Source organism: Tachypleus tridentatus, chromosome 12 (genome assembly GCF_004210375.1).
Source record: "Tachypleus tridentatus isolate NWPU-2018 chromosome 12, ASM421037v1, whole genome shotgun sequence".
NCBI lineage: Eukaryota > Metazoa > Arthropoda > Merostomata > Xiphosura > Limulidae > Tachypleus > Tachypleus tridentatus.
The window spans coordinates 129,211,846-129,226,485 of NC_134836.1; the positions used below are offsets into that span (position 1 = coordinate 129,211,846).

General features: G+C 30.9%; 1 protein-coding gene across 1 annotated transcript in view; it reads left to right on the plus strand.

The window, feature by feature from the left end:
• Positions 1 to 646: 646 nt before the first annotated feature.
• LOC143234675 (protein phosphatase 3 catalytic subunit alpha-like) overlaps positions 647 to 14,640 on the plus strand; it is a 55,915-nt gene continuing 41,921 nt past the window's right edge. The window contains exons 1-3 of the mRNA XM_076472215.1: positions 647 to 901; positions 7,858 to 8,061; positions 13,600 to 13,724. Coding sequence (XP_076328330.1) covers positions 853 to 901; positions 7,858 to 8,061; positions 13,600 to 13,724 — 378 coding nt within the window. The 5' untranslated portion in view covers positions 647 to 852. The remainder of the gene's footprint in view (positions 902 to 7,857; positions 8,062 to 13,599; positions 13,725 to 14,640) is intronic.

Below are 14,640 nucleotides of genomic sequence, written 5' to 3' on the forward strand. Positions count from 1 at the left end.
AACATTAATCATTTCGATATTGGAACTTTTAGACTCTTTTAATTAACAATGCCTTTTTTCTTTTTTTTTAAATATCACTTATAATAACAATCTTTCTTGTAACAGTTTGTTACTTAGAGATTCATATACTTTCAGGTCGAACTGTTTTTGTTTCTCTGTTCTCTTTTCCTGTTTATTAATCATTAAACTCCGGTGAGACAGTTAAAATTTGGAGTTGGATAAGGCGATGAATCCAGCAGATAGCCCAATGTGGCTTTACTCTAAAACAAATAATATATTATTACTTTTGTTAGGTATGTTCAAGAACTTTATTTTAAAAAGGATGTGTATGTTAACCTTAATGAAACAGTAACAGTTATATAAAGATTTGTCTAGCTTAACCCAAACGTAGTCCTTTCAATTGACCGCAATTGGGTTCTCTTGCAATACAAGATTTCGAACTGTACGCCCAAGAGTATCATAGGTAACATCAAATATGTGTACATAAACAATATTATGTAAATACCTGGAAGAGACTGTACTACAGCGGTTTATGTCTGGAAAGATAAAATATTATTCATTTGATTTTTTAAGCATCATTTTGCTATTGATGATACAAATTAATATGGTGAGAAAAAAATAAAGCATGCAGAGGGACGAACGGAAACTGAAAGTGAAGTCATGGTTGGAAGTTGAGTGCGCTTAGAGGATTGCGCACTGTTAAATAATCTAGAAACGTTGGTGGGTAATTTACGCCATTTGTGACTGTTACAATTCGTATCGTTGGAGATTGTGGTATTGTAGGTTTTAAGTAAGCCTTTTTTGTTTGTGATTGTGGATATTTTTGTGAAAGAAAACAAAAGCACGTCGAAAATGTCTGCAAACAATATCAAATTGTCGACGACAGATCGAGTTATAAAAAGTATGTTATACTCATAAACTGATGTTTTAACTTCACTTTTAATTTCAATTTAATGTGTACGTCATGATAAGTTTATTGAGTTTAAATTTAACTTTCGAGTTTTGTTGCATAGCGTTGGTTATAAGTTTTCTGTTTCACTCGGTAAGCGTAGACTTCATAGTTTGTAATCATATCTTCTTCACATTTGCACTGAAGATACAGCCATACTCGTTGACCATGGCCTACCAAATTTGATATATATTTTTGTCATTACCTTTGGACATTCTAAGTTGAAGTCTGAAATAATAGCAAAAGTAATTTTAAAATATCATTATTAACTATTAAGCAACATATTTATACTGTGAACAGCAAGAATTTTATTAAATAAAGTACTTTTTTCTACATTATAATTTATATAATGGAGTACATTACATATTGATCTGACTGGTCTAGATTAGCAGTCATGACTAACAAGCTAACACATTTTAATTATTAGTGATCTGTGAGTCAATATGTGTTTAACAAGTGCATTAATTAATAAAGTTAAACATTTACACATTCACGTATTAGATGTTATCAGTTTGTCATAATTAGTTTTGGAATTAAATGCTTAAATAAATGTCATTATAAATTATACTTTACTTACATTGTAAGTCACATGTTTTTGAACTTGAAATATTGAGTCTGAATACACATTTTTGATGAGGCATATCATCTAACCCAAATATTGTGCAAGCTTGTAGCATAGATGCAGAACTTAGAAATAGAAGAAATATTTGTTTTAGGCTAGTAACTTACATAAATCAGTAAGTAATTGAATATGTTACTTGGACTGTTTAACATTTTAAAATATTATTTTTATTGTAAGCTTTGGGTTTACTTAGCAAAGGTTTTAATTGGAAACTTCATGTTGAGCATTATACAGGGTGGCCCGTAAGTCCCTATCCATCCATATATCTTATTTTTCCAGTGTATCTGTGTGGTATCACCAGTATTCTTGTGCTCACGTACCCACATACTTATCACAATACGCTCTTCGAGTGTAAATGGGCCATATTTCTCTGAAAAAAAGAAACGTTTATAATACATGCGTAATTGAATATAACATAATAACATATGGTAGGGTAGGGACTTATGGGCCACCCTGTAGTTTCATTCTTCTGTGGAATAGGGTAACTTTAGTAATTAAACAATAACATAGATAACAAATGACATTTATTATAACCTGACTACAATGGTTACATTTAGGGAGATGAATCTGACAAAACAATAATTCTAGAAAAGCTAAACGTTTATACCAAATTATTGTGAACTGTTTCAAACAAAGTTGTCAGCAACACAATTCACTTGTTTTTAAACATTAATTTAGGATAATGCTAAGTTGGGTTTATGTGTTCTTGTGACTGATTGTAAAGTTAATTCAAATAAAAGTAATTTAGAAAAATTAATAAAATAAAAAAGGAAGAAATGGTTTTAAACTAATTATTAGTTGTGTTATTAATTCTTGCTTAAATATAATTGACAGTAGTTATATTTCACTTGTGTAACCTGATTCACATCTTAACAGTTTTTATTTTGAAATTTTAGTATATTTATAGTGTATGTAGTATGGTTGACATAACATAAAAACTATTATGCAATAGATTTAGACTTCAAAAAATTTGTATACGTCTGCAAAACATTTAGGGATAAAAACATTTGTTATAAAGACAATTTATGTTTAAACTGGTAATTATTTGTAACTTTCAAAATAAATGAGATGCTGGCTCCAGTAATAGGACTGAAAAGGTTAAAACTTGTAAAGGACTGTTTTCAAATTTGAGTATTTGTTATAAAACATATTTGTGTATCCATTATTATTGGCATGAATTTTAAACTTTAGACATTTTTTTCTTTCCCAAGAAGAAAGAGCAGTGTCATTTTTTAACTTTACACACACACACACACACACACACATTTTAACAATTTACAAGTATAATTAACTGAAAAGGATGATGATGGAGGAACTCACTTGAAGTATATATATATATGGTAGAAATGGCTGATATGGGTATTAAAAACTTTTGTTTGAAACAAGTAAAGATATTTCAATGTCCTGATTTCATCATATCAAGTGTCATTTTTAAACTGATAACTTATAAAGGTCCAAATGTCGTTACTTGTTTTAAATAAAAGTTGTATTTGAAATTTTATTGAACTGCTATTTTATGAATTTGATAAGTTTGGAATAAAATTGTAGGTTATAATTCAGAGTAACATCATGCACTTTTTAACTGAAAAGTAAATATTAAAAGAACACATTTAAATACAAGGTGTTTGGAAAGTCACTGTGCATATATATATTTATTAACAGACATGTTTCAATATAGAATACAGGAGGTAAATACGAATGACAATTATAAACAATGTTGAAAGTGACCTCAATTGGCATCAATACAGGCCTGGATCCTTCTTATTTTGTTTCTAAACATTGCTATCAGTTGCTGGCTTGAAATAGACTGAATAAAATATGATTACAAAACTGCACAGACTTTCCGAACACCCTGTATAATTTTAGTGAGTCATATGGTATGTCGAATGCAGTGCTGTTAGAAATTACATGTTTGTGATGTCAAACTACTAAGTTTATAATTTTGTACAAATTACGAACTCAAATAACAAATGTTGACATTCTAGAATATAAAATAAGAACCTTGTATTTTTTTTATTTTGCTGAGATGTGTACTGAATCAGACACTGTGGCCCTGTTCAACTCTTTCCATTTTTTTGAAATGGTCCCTGATATACAAATACTCCATTATATGAGATGTGAATAACCAGTTGACAGCTTAGAATGTCCCCATAATGGTTTTTTTCACAATTTTAATATGTGAAAAGGATTCCATGTCCAAGTTTTCAAGGAGGGAGGTTATGTGTGCTCAAAGTTTCATATTTTATAAAATATTAAAAGAAACTTTAATTACTTAGCTAAATAAGTTATAGTGGAGTTTTGTAGTATCAGTGTAGCGATTTATGATTTCTATATATAAAACCTTAACAAAAATTGATATCCTCCATGTGAAAAATTTTAAAAGGCTTAGCAGCCTGCGCCTAGCAACAACTGAGTACAAAGATGTAGCAATAAGAGATAGTTGTTTCCTTCACTTCTTGATTTATTGTTCTATATTTCAAGAAAAATAAGTTTAATAATTAATTTCTAAATAGTAATAGTCTGTATACATATTATTATAATGTATAATAATTTAAAAGTGGTGACTGTATTACAAAAACTAGTTTTAACAAAGCCAATACAGAGAAGACTAAAGGTCAGTCATATTTTTGGATGCATGACCTAAGTGCACGTGCACTGTGTCACTGTGTCAATAGAAGCTATGTAATGGCAAGTACACATTACTTAAATGTCAATATATTTTTAAAATTAAAAATGTAAATATGTAGCATTATGAGACTTAAGTTGCTTAGGCTAAATATTTGTATTTTTGCATTATAATGTATAGTCATTTTAGTATAGATAGAGCATAATTTATATTTATTTTTTAATTTTTTTATGATGGTTACAAGGTTGGTCCAGTGACAGACCCCATATAGTAAGAATATAGAAAACAACATAAAATGTAAAGTTTTACTGAAAACAAGTATTTGAAATGTATTTATGAAGTTCTATAGACTGTGCAAATAATTTTAGATTTTTGAAATGAATAGTTTTTAATCCTAACATGAAATCAATTTGCACTCAGACTGGTAATGAAACAGACTCTAATTTCAAAAACAAATCTTATATCTTATCAAGTTATAATGCAAATATTTAATGTGTGTAAATGTATAGACAAACTTGTGTATGTTATACTGAGTCTGTTGTGAAAGGGTTAATTGATGCTTATAGGTAATTGATTATATGATTAATTAAAGTATCTAGCTTTACAAGTAGTGGCTGATTTAGTTTTTGTGTTCTAAAGTACATATGTGAAAGCAGTATGAATTAATTTTTATTTAAGTGACCAATTTAATGAAAAAAGTTATGGCTACAATCACGTATAATGTGCTCTGTGTGTCCTGTTTACCAAAAACAGATAATGGGCTCCTGCTGCAATTCAGTGATTTTCACAGAGAGATAAACCACTTTCATGGTAAAAAATCTGATAATGACATCATATAAATAATAATGTAAAGTGTAACATTATAAAAATATTTAATTTGAAACTCAAGACAATTATTAATTCAAAGAAGAAATATAAATTTTGTCAGATTTTTCAGCTTTTCATCTTACGTTGAAAATGTAGTTAATGTTAGAGTGTAGAAAATAAGAGGTAAATACAGTTTAACTGAGAAATGTCATTCACTTCAGTGGTGTTAGAGGTTATGCAAATGAAATAGGGAAACTAAGATGGAAACATGAAAATCACCTTGTACTCAGATTAATTATCTGAAGGTTTTGTAAATACAGACATATATCTTTAGTGAAAATACTTTAATAGAAACCTTGTATAACAGAATTGTAATGTTTACTAAATCTTACTAAGGTTAGTGAAGGTTCACCTGGCATATTCAAAATTATTGAATGTGTAGTTTCATAATTACAGGATGGTCACAAAGTGAGTCAAATATATTGAACCACTCCTCTGTAAATAGTTAATAGTTATTTACTTAAGTTTATTACTGTATGTTTAGGTGTTTTTGTAGCAGTTAAGAACATTATTTTTACATCAGATGATTGAATGTATTAGATTGTCTGAAAAATAATTTAAATTTTAACTTTAATAAATAAAAAAATTCAAAAGCAACTGTGGTAATCAAAATAGAAACCAAAAGAATTTACACACTTTTGCTAGCGGGAAACTATTACTTATGCCATGACGATAAAACTCTGAAGTCCTGGAATTAAAAAAATGTTTAGTCATTCTCTGTTGTAGCTCTGTTGTTTAATCTTTTGCCTTATAAGAAGTTGTCCAAATGCTTGAAAAATTCTGGAGAGTCAGGAGGATAAGGCAGTGTTTAACAGCCCAATGTGTTGATCTTCTGGAGTGTCACTTGAGCAATGTGTGGCCGATCATTATCATGAAGCAAGATTGGTGCTCTTTGATAGCCTAGTGCTGGCATTTTCTTCATGCAACTTTCTGTGTATTTCTTTCAATTTGTGACAGAAAACCTCTGCTGTGATATTCTGACCCTGGTTGAGCAATCTTTAATGGATAATGCTGGTTGCAGATCACCATACAGTGACTGTAAACTTTTGTTGGTTCAAGCTTGGCTTTGTGTTTTTGAGCTTTGTCACAGTTGACCCACTATGCAGATTGATATCTGTTGTCATAAAGGATCCACTTTTCATCACAGGTGACAATTTGATCAAGAAATGGATCACTTCTGTTGCACAAAATCATCGTAGTTCACAGTTAAAAATATCAGTTTTTCTGATTTTCACTGAGTTCATGTGGAACCCATTTGTTCAGCTTTTTCACTTTGCTTGAGATGGTCTGAAATTTTGGTAATACCAACACACAAATCTTGTTTCATTTCTTGAACAGTTTGGTATGGGTTTCTTTCCACTTGTGTTCTTAGTTGGTCAATTCCAACAGCAGAAGGATGTTCTCTGTCCTCCTTATCTTAAAGACTCACATATCCATTACAAAATGTTTGGAACCAGCTCTTTACTGTACATTCAGAGGTGGTTCCTTCATCCCTTGCTTGGTTGATATTGTAAGCTGTTTGTGATACATTATAACCAATAATAATTATAATCATGCAAAAAATGATGCACAGTTATTTTTTTCATCATTAATTGTAAGTGTCTGAAATATTAGAAACAAATAAAAGTACTAATGAAAATAAGAAAGCTTTGGTTTTTCAGTGATATATATGAAGTCATAAAAAACCCACCAGTTTCTTATCCATATAAATGACTGAAATTTTGATATAAAAATCTGCCATTATTTTTCCAACAACCTAATTAGTATCTTAACATGAAATTCATAATTTTTTAAGCATTCTTATTTGTATGAGGTTTGAATAGCTGAGATAGGTGTTGTCTGTTTTAGTAGTTATCTTCACATTCAGACTTTTAATTTGGTTCTTTTCTGACATGTCACTCTTTATTTAAGTTTTTTTCTGATGCTGATATCAGATGATAATTTTGCTACCATATAAAGTCCTCAAACTCCTCTTGAAGTTGGAGCTTATTACCAGTAAAAACTAGTGGATAATTAAAACTGTATAGGAAACTAGTGGATAATTAAAACTGTATAGGAAACTAGTGGATAATTAAAACTGTATAGGAAACTAGTGGATAATTAAAACTGTATTGGAAACTAGTGGATAATTAAAACTGTATAGGAAACTAGTGGATAATTAAAACTGTATAGGAAACTAGCCATAACTACCATAGAAAATTCTGGTTCTACCTGCCAAAATAAAGTGCTTCAAAAGCTTAACTGAGTCAGGTTCAGGTTTTATATCAAAAATAAAAACTGTACAAGTATTAGCTGTTCACAGAGCAAAGCTAAAATTACTGTATTTCAGGTTCAAAAATAAATGTATTGTTTGTATGTAGGCACTCATTGTTCTTATGTTTGTATGCTTATAACAACATTTACTGTTCATATGTTTGTATACTTATAATAGCAGTTATTGTTCTAGGCTCCTTAATTAATTAGTTCTTGCAAATTTCTCTCAGATTCTCATTCATTTGGAAAATTAAAATTATTCAGTAGCAAAGTTTATTGAAACTTTTACTGATCAGTTGTAGAGTATGTGTTACATATTAGTAAATATTAAGTAATGTCATGAAATTACTGTATTCTTTGTTATTTTTTATGGAAATGTGAATAGTTGTGTTTTAGTTTCTTATACTCTATCAGCTTAATTTTTGGAATTTTATACATGTGCTGTTAGGTTTTTACATCAGTATAAATTAGTGTTTTTTAGTATTTACATCAAATCATCTATCTTTTGTCACCTCTTACATAAATATTTTGTTGCTACAGGTGTACCATTTCCACCTAGTCATAAACTCTTAATCAATGAAGTTTTTGATCCCCAATCTAATAAACCCAAAATGGAGGTTTTGAAGCAGCATTTTACAGTTGAAGGAAGACTAGAAGAAGTTGCAGCACTACGTATCATCAATGAAGGTGGTGCTTTGCTGAGACAAGAAGGAAATATGATAGATATTGAAGCACCAGTGACAGGTTAGTTTGTTGTGCAGAAATGCTGCTATCAAGACTAATATTTAACATAAGCCAAATGTAATGATATATATAATTCTTTTCATATAAAAAATATATGTATGGAATAGTTTTTTGTGCATTATGACACTTAATTCATGTATTTATTAGTTTTTATAAGCCTTCCCAGTGCTATTCCTTTTTGTCTTGTGACCCTTTATGAAGAGATATAACTATATGCACGTGTATAAGCTCTTAGAAAGTATGAACTTTCAATAATAAATTAACTAAGATTAAGAGTAACTGTTATTTCAATTTCTTCCTTCTGAAGTGCATATGTCATGCTGTGTTATAGCTTACAGAGAGCATAATATTTATTGTGATTGAAGGTATGCACACATTTTACTGATGTCACAACAGTATAAATTGTAAAGTTAAGCATCTCTTATGTGGTGTCATTTTAATGTCTACTGACTGACTGATAGACAACACACAACTGTATGGTTAAAACAGGTGAACCCTCTAGGCAGAATTTAGTCCCCTTTTGGGGAACTTGTACATATTGAGTTAATTTGGAAGACTTAGCACTATGTTTTAATAAGCCTTACCCATTTGTCTACATTTGGAGGTAATTTTGACAACACCCCCACCCCTTCAGAAACAATAGTTTCAATTCTCTTGTACCTACCTATTAAAGTTGCATGCTATATGTTTAATATAAACTGCACTAATGCATGATGAAAGTATCATGCAACAATTGCCTTCTACCAGTAAGAGAGTTACACAACCCCCTTTAAGCATTTGTATTAAAAATAACTTCATAGTTTTCCTTTGCACCACCTTGAATGGATTCATTGAAATTTGTAGTCTGTGTTCATATTAGTGAGATTTGTGATTTTTTTCTGCTTTAGCTTTTGTTTTGAAAACAGTTGATAATGTTTATAGATAATGAACACCACTGTAGTCAACAAGCCTCCAGAAACTAGTAGAAATAAACAAGTTTTTGTTTGTAACTTATGCACCTATACAGGAGAAAGAAGCTACTGTCATTGTATAGTATGCTGAGGGTTCCATTATGTGTATTGGGTCTTATCTTTCCTTCCATCCTTTTGGTCAGTATCCCTTCCCCTCAGTTTGAGAATGAAGTGGAGGATAAGAAATTTGAGTGACTGTCTTTCCTTGCCTCCAATCTGGGTTTGCTTTGAGTACTTACTGCCTTACTGATCAAGGATAATCCTCACCTTTTGCAACCTATTTCTGGATATAACTTCTTGGATATAGTCCTTTCTTTTTCTTTCATCTGAATATTTTGATTTTTCTAATTATTTACTTCATGAAAACAGTACTCTGGATTACTTTGTTTTTCTTCCTTCACTTGATATTGGAATCCTTGCTACTTCCTTACCCACATACTTCACCTTCTTGCTTCTTGATGTACAACCATCCTTCTTTTCCTTTTCTTGATTCCCAGTCTCTGGAATCTCTCTTGCCTGCTTGGGGAGCAGATCTCTTGTTTTTTGTTTCACTCTTTTCAAGTCTTTATCTTATTCTCACTATCCTCTCTCTCTCTTCACCTCCTATCTGAGGCACTTCATTGTGCTTCAGAGCAATATTCTGGAGGAGTTTGTCTCTTCACCTCCTATCTGAGGAACTTCATTGTGCTCCAGAGCAATATTCTGGAGGAGTTTCTCTCTTCACCTCCTATCTGAGGAACTTCATTGTTCTCCAGAGCAATATTCTGGAGGAGTTTCTCTCTTCACCTCCTATCTGAGGAACTTCATTGTGCTCCAGAGCAATATTCTGGAAGAGTTTGTCTCTCCACCTCCTATCTGAGGAACTTCATTGTGTTCCAGAGCAATATTCTGGAGGAGTTTGTCTCTTCACCTCCTATCTGAGGAACTTCATTGTGTTCCAGAGCAATATTCTGGAGGAGTTTGTCTCTTCACTTCCTATCTGAGGAACTTCATTGTGCTCCAGAGCAATATTCTGGAGGAGTTTGTCCTCTTTTCTTTACCACTTTTGCCCGTTCTCCTTCTACTTTGTCCTTCCTTCTGTGTTCATCTGCCTTTGGTTCTTGGGTTGAGATGTACTCTTCACTAGCGAATGCTTATGTACTTCTTCTTTAGTTATGTTTGTTGGGCTCCCCTTGTTTTCACAGAAGTCTTTATGTTCCTGATTAACTGAATACTGGGCTGAGACAGCCTGGTATCAGGCCTCATTATCTTTTCTAGTTTCTTTTCTTTCTCACTCTTTTGTTCTGTTACTGGATCATATACCTGTTTCCATTCCAGATTCCAGGCTTTCCTCCTCTTGTCTTCTTGGTGGGTACACTATCAAGTTTGTTGCTTGTCTCATTGATAATAATTCTGTAAGGTCAGGCCCAGTGGTTGTCATATGTCTTACTTTGTCAACCTTATGTTATAAACTCTGTATATTCCCACACAGAATCTTTCTCTACTATTTCTCTATCTTGCTCTATTTTCCATTTCCTTCCCACCCCATGTATTTTCAGTAATGCAAGGGTGCAGTCCTAGGTCTTTTAACTACATAAACCATCAAGGAGGTATTTTTGTATTTTTCTATACAGGTGAGTATTGTATTGAATTTATACAAGAAGTTTTGAGATGTGTTCCCAAATTTCTTTTGTAGTATAATGTTAAGAGTAGTAAAGTATGAGTAGTTGTGATTTTAATAGTGATATTTCTAACATGTACTCAGTGTTATGATAAGGAAGGTAAGAATGCTTCCATTGTTAATGTTTTCTAGAGACTGCTTGGGAAATATTAGTTATATCCTAATACAGAAATTACCCAAAAATCTAGTGCCACAAATAGGGCTGCATGATTAACTCATTTAATCAATATAATTGATGACCTATGAGTATCAATTACATTTTAATCTTTATTCAGAATGAGTTGTTTAATTCCAAGAAAATAACAAATCAGTGTTTCTATGTAATACTCTTTTCAGTTATTCATACTATCCAAGTAGTTCAAATATTGCCATAATGATTTATCATTAGTATGCTCGATGGCAGTTCAAGTTTATGAGTTATTCCAGCTATTCAAGTCTCTTGTGAGAATAACTGGTTAGTTGAATGTGACTCATAAGTGAGCTACATGAGTAATCAATTATCCAATTAAACTAAATATCTAACTAGCCACAAATCAAATAAATATGTTCCCAAAATGAAGTTTGACATGTATATACTGCATGTGTTATTGTTTTGTTCAAATGTGTGTGTATATATTGGTATATTTTTATGAGCAATATTTACTTTCATTGTAATAAATTGTGATACAAAATACTACTACTAGTTTTTTTTATAATATAGATTTGCATTTATAACTTACTATGTCATGTACAGAAGCCCCCTTGAAGAAGGCATAGTCAACAAAACCTCATTGTTTTTGTTTTAAACTAGTTCTTATTAGGTTTTCTAGTATGGAAACGTTCAGTTAATTCATTGTATGTTTATCATTCAGAGTTTTACATTCAACTTCTGTTTAACTTATGCTTGATTTTATAAGTGAAATTTGAATTCCTTTGCATATAAGTTAAAATGACTAAATATAGATTGAATATTACAGTTATTTAAGTAAATGAAATAAGTTGCTATCATACACTTAAAACTGCAACTTAAATACCTTAGTCACTGGAAAATATAAAACTATTTAATTCAAGATTTATATTTATATTGGAAAGTAGGAATTCTGAACAAACCCTCAGGAAATGGATGGTAATTAATTTATGAAATATTATTTCTACTATCACTACAATTTAAATACAAAATTAACATATTTTGGTTGAAATTGTTTACATATTAATTTTAAACATACAGTCAATGTTTTTCTGTATAAATAATTTGCATACCTTTTCTGCCCCTATGCTTTACACTTTACATCCAGTTGTGAAAGAATTAATTACTTGTACTTTGATACAAATGTTAAAAAACCTAACTTTTACCTTTCTGTCATATCTCATCCTTGAATCCCTGAATTTTTAACTCTCAGAGAATTTATTTGATCATGTATTGTGTATGAAGTGTGAATCTAAGATGTTGATTGATTGACAAAGTTATTGATGGAGTTTTTGAAAATTCAAGACAAGAACCAAAGGTGGAGAGTTTAGATGCCTTTGACATAAACTAAAGGTGGGAGGTTTAGATACCTTTGACATAAATATAAGGTGGGTGGTTTGGATACCTTTGACAAAATCTAAAAGTAGACAGTTTAAATACCTTTGACAAAAACTAAAGATCGATAGTTTAGATGCCTTTGACAAAAACTAAAGGTGGACAGTTTAGATACCTTTGACAAAAACTAAAGACAGAGAGTTTAGATACCTTTGACAAAAACTAAAGACAGACAGTTTAGATACCTTTGACAAAAACTAAAGACAGAGAGTTTAGATACCTTTGACAAAAACTAAAGACGGACAGTTTATATACCTTTGACAAAAACTAAAGACGGACAGTTTAGATACCTTTGACAAAAACTAAAGACGGACAGTTTAGATACCTTTGACAAAAACTAAAAGTAGACAGTTTAAATACCTTTGACAAAAACTAAAGGTGGACAGTTTAGATACCTTTGACAAAAACTAAAGGTGGACAGTTTAGATACCTTTAACAAAATCTAAATGTGAACAGTTTAGACACCTTTGATTGTGCAAGAGAAAAAGGAAGTTCAAATACAATTTCCCCTGACTACGTGAATGTATATAACTTAAGTTGAAATACAATTTCCCCTGACTACGTGAATGTATACAACTTAAGCTGAGATGTAACAGTTGGATTAAATAAAATATCTTCACATTGAGTTGTTGTTTTTGATCAAAAGTGACTGAAGTATGCTTGGGAGAAATCATACACATATATAAAACATACTGATATCTTTTGTGTACAGCAATAATCACACTTTACTGAACACAATTAAGATGTCTAACACATTGATTAATTAATACACCCTATGTTGTTATATCCTTTGTTGGGCATTCTACTGTCTTATTATCCTTTGAACTGACAGTTGTAAATGTCAAAGCTGATGAAGTTATCTCAAAGTGACCTTACCTATATATAAACCATTACAGTGTCATTTAACCAAGATGTGAACCAAACAAATTGTACTGGTATCAAATAGTATAAACCTCTAGATTTCATCACCAACAAAAATTTAAAAAAGTAACAGGTTGTGGTTCTGGTACAACCTGTAATATTACATTTTTTATTGGGGAAAACAAATGCAGTTCAATGAGAAATACTAAATAGCAAGTCACTTTCTTAACCATATGCAAATGACTCGCTTATATTATTGACGGTGAGCAAATACAGTGTAAGAGTTACTGATCAACAGCTTTAAGATGAAAATTCTAAGAAAAACTAAAGTAATTTTTGAAATTATGAACATATTTCAGATGAACGAGAAATTGTTCTTGAATGTTTTTCTACTGGAAGTGTGGAAACCCTGTAGCTACTTTATTCATAATTATGTTATTTATAGAAGAAATGATAGTTTCTTCCAAGTTATTCCATTTTGTCTGATAATTCTCACATTTATATAGTCTGTGGTGATATCCATGGTCAGTTTTTTGATCTGATGAAGCTCTTTGATGTTGGAGGACCACCTGCAACAACAAGATACTTGTTTCTGGGAGATTATGTAGATAGGGGGTGTTTTAGTATTGAGGTAAGTTACTACATTATTTACAACAATATACTTGGTTTTAGGAGATTATGTAGGTAGGGGGTGTTTTAGTATTGAGGTAAGTTATTACATTATTTACAACAATATACTTGTTTCTGGGAGATTATGTAGATAGGGGTGTTTTAGTATTGAGGTAAGTTATTACATTATTTACAACAATATACTTGTTTCTGGGAGATTATGTAGATAGGGGGTGTTTTAGTATTGAGGTAAGTTATTACATTATTTACAACAATATACTTGTTTTTAGGAGATTATGTAGATAGGGGGTGTTTTAGTATTGAGGTAAGTTATTACATTATTTACAACAAGATACTTGTTTCTGGGAGATTATGTAGATAGGGGGTGTTTTAGTATTGAGGTAAGTTATTACATTATTTACAACAATATACTTGTTTCTGGGAGATTATGTAGATAGGGGTGTTTTAGTATTGAGGTAAGTTATTACATTATTTACAAACAATATACTTGTTTCTGGGAGATTATGTAGATAGGGGTGTTTTAGTATTGAGGTAAGTTATTACATTATTTACAACAATATACTTGTTTTCAGGAGATTATGTAGATAGGGGGTGTTTTAGTATTGAGGTAAGTTATTACATTATTTACAACAATATACTTGTTTTTAGGAGATTATGTAGATAGTGGGTGTTTTAGTATTGAGGTGTTATTACATCATTTACAAACAACATACTTGTTTCAGGAGATTATGTAGATAGGGGTGTTTTAGTATTGAGGTAAGTTATTACATTATTTACAACAATATACTTGTTTTTAGGAGATTATGTAGATAGTGGGTGTTTTAGTATTGAGGTAAGTTATTACATATTTACAAACAATATACTTGTTTCTGGGAGATTATGTAGATAGGGGTGTTTTAGTATTGAGGTAAGTTATT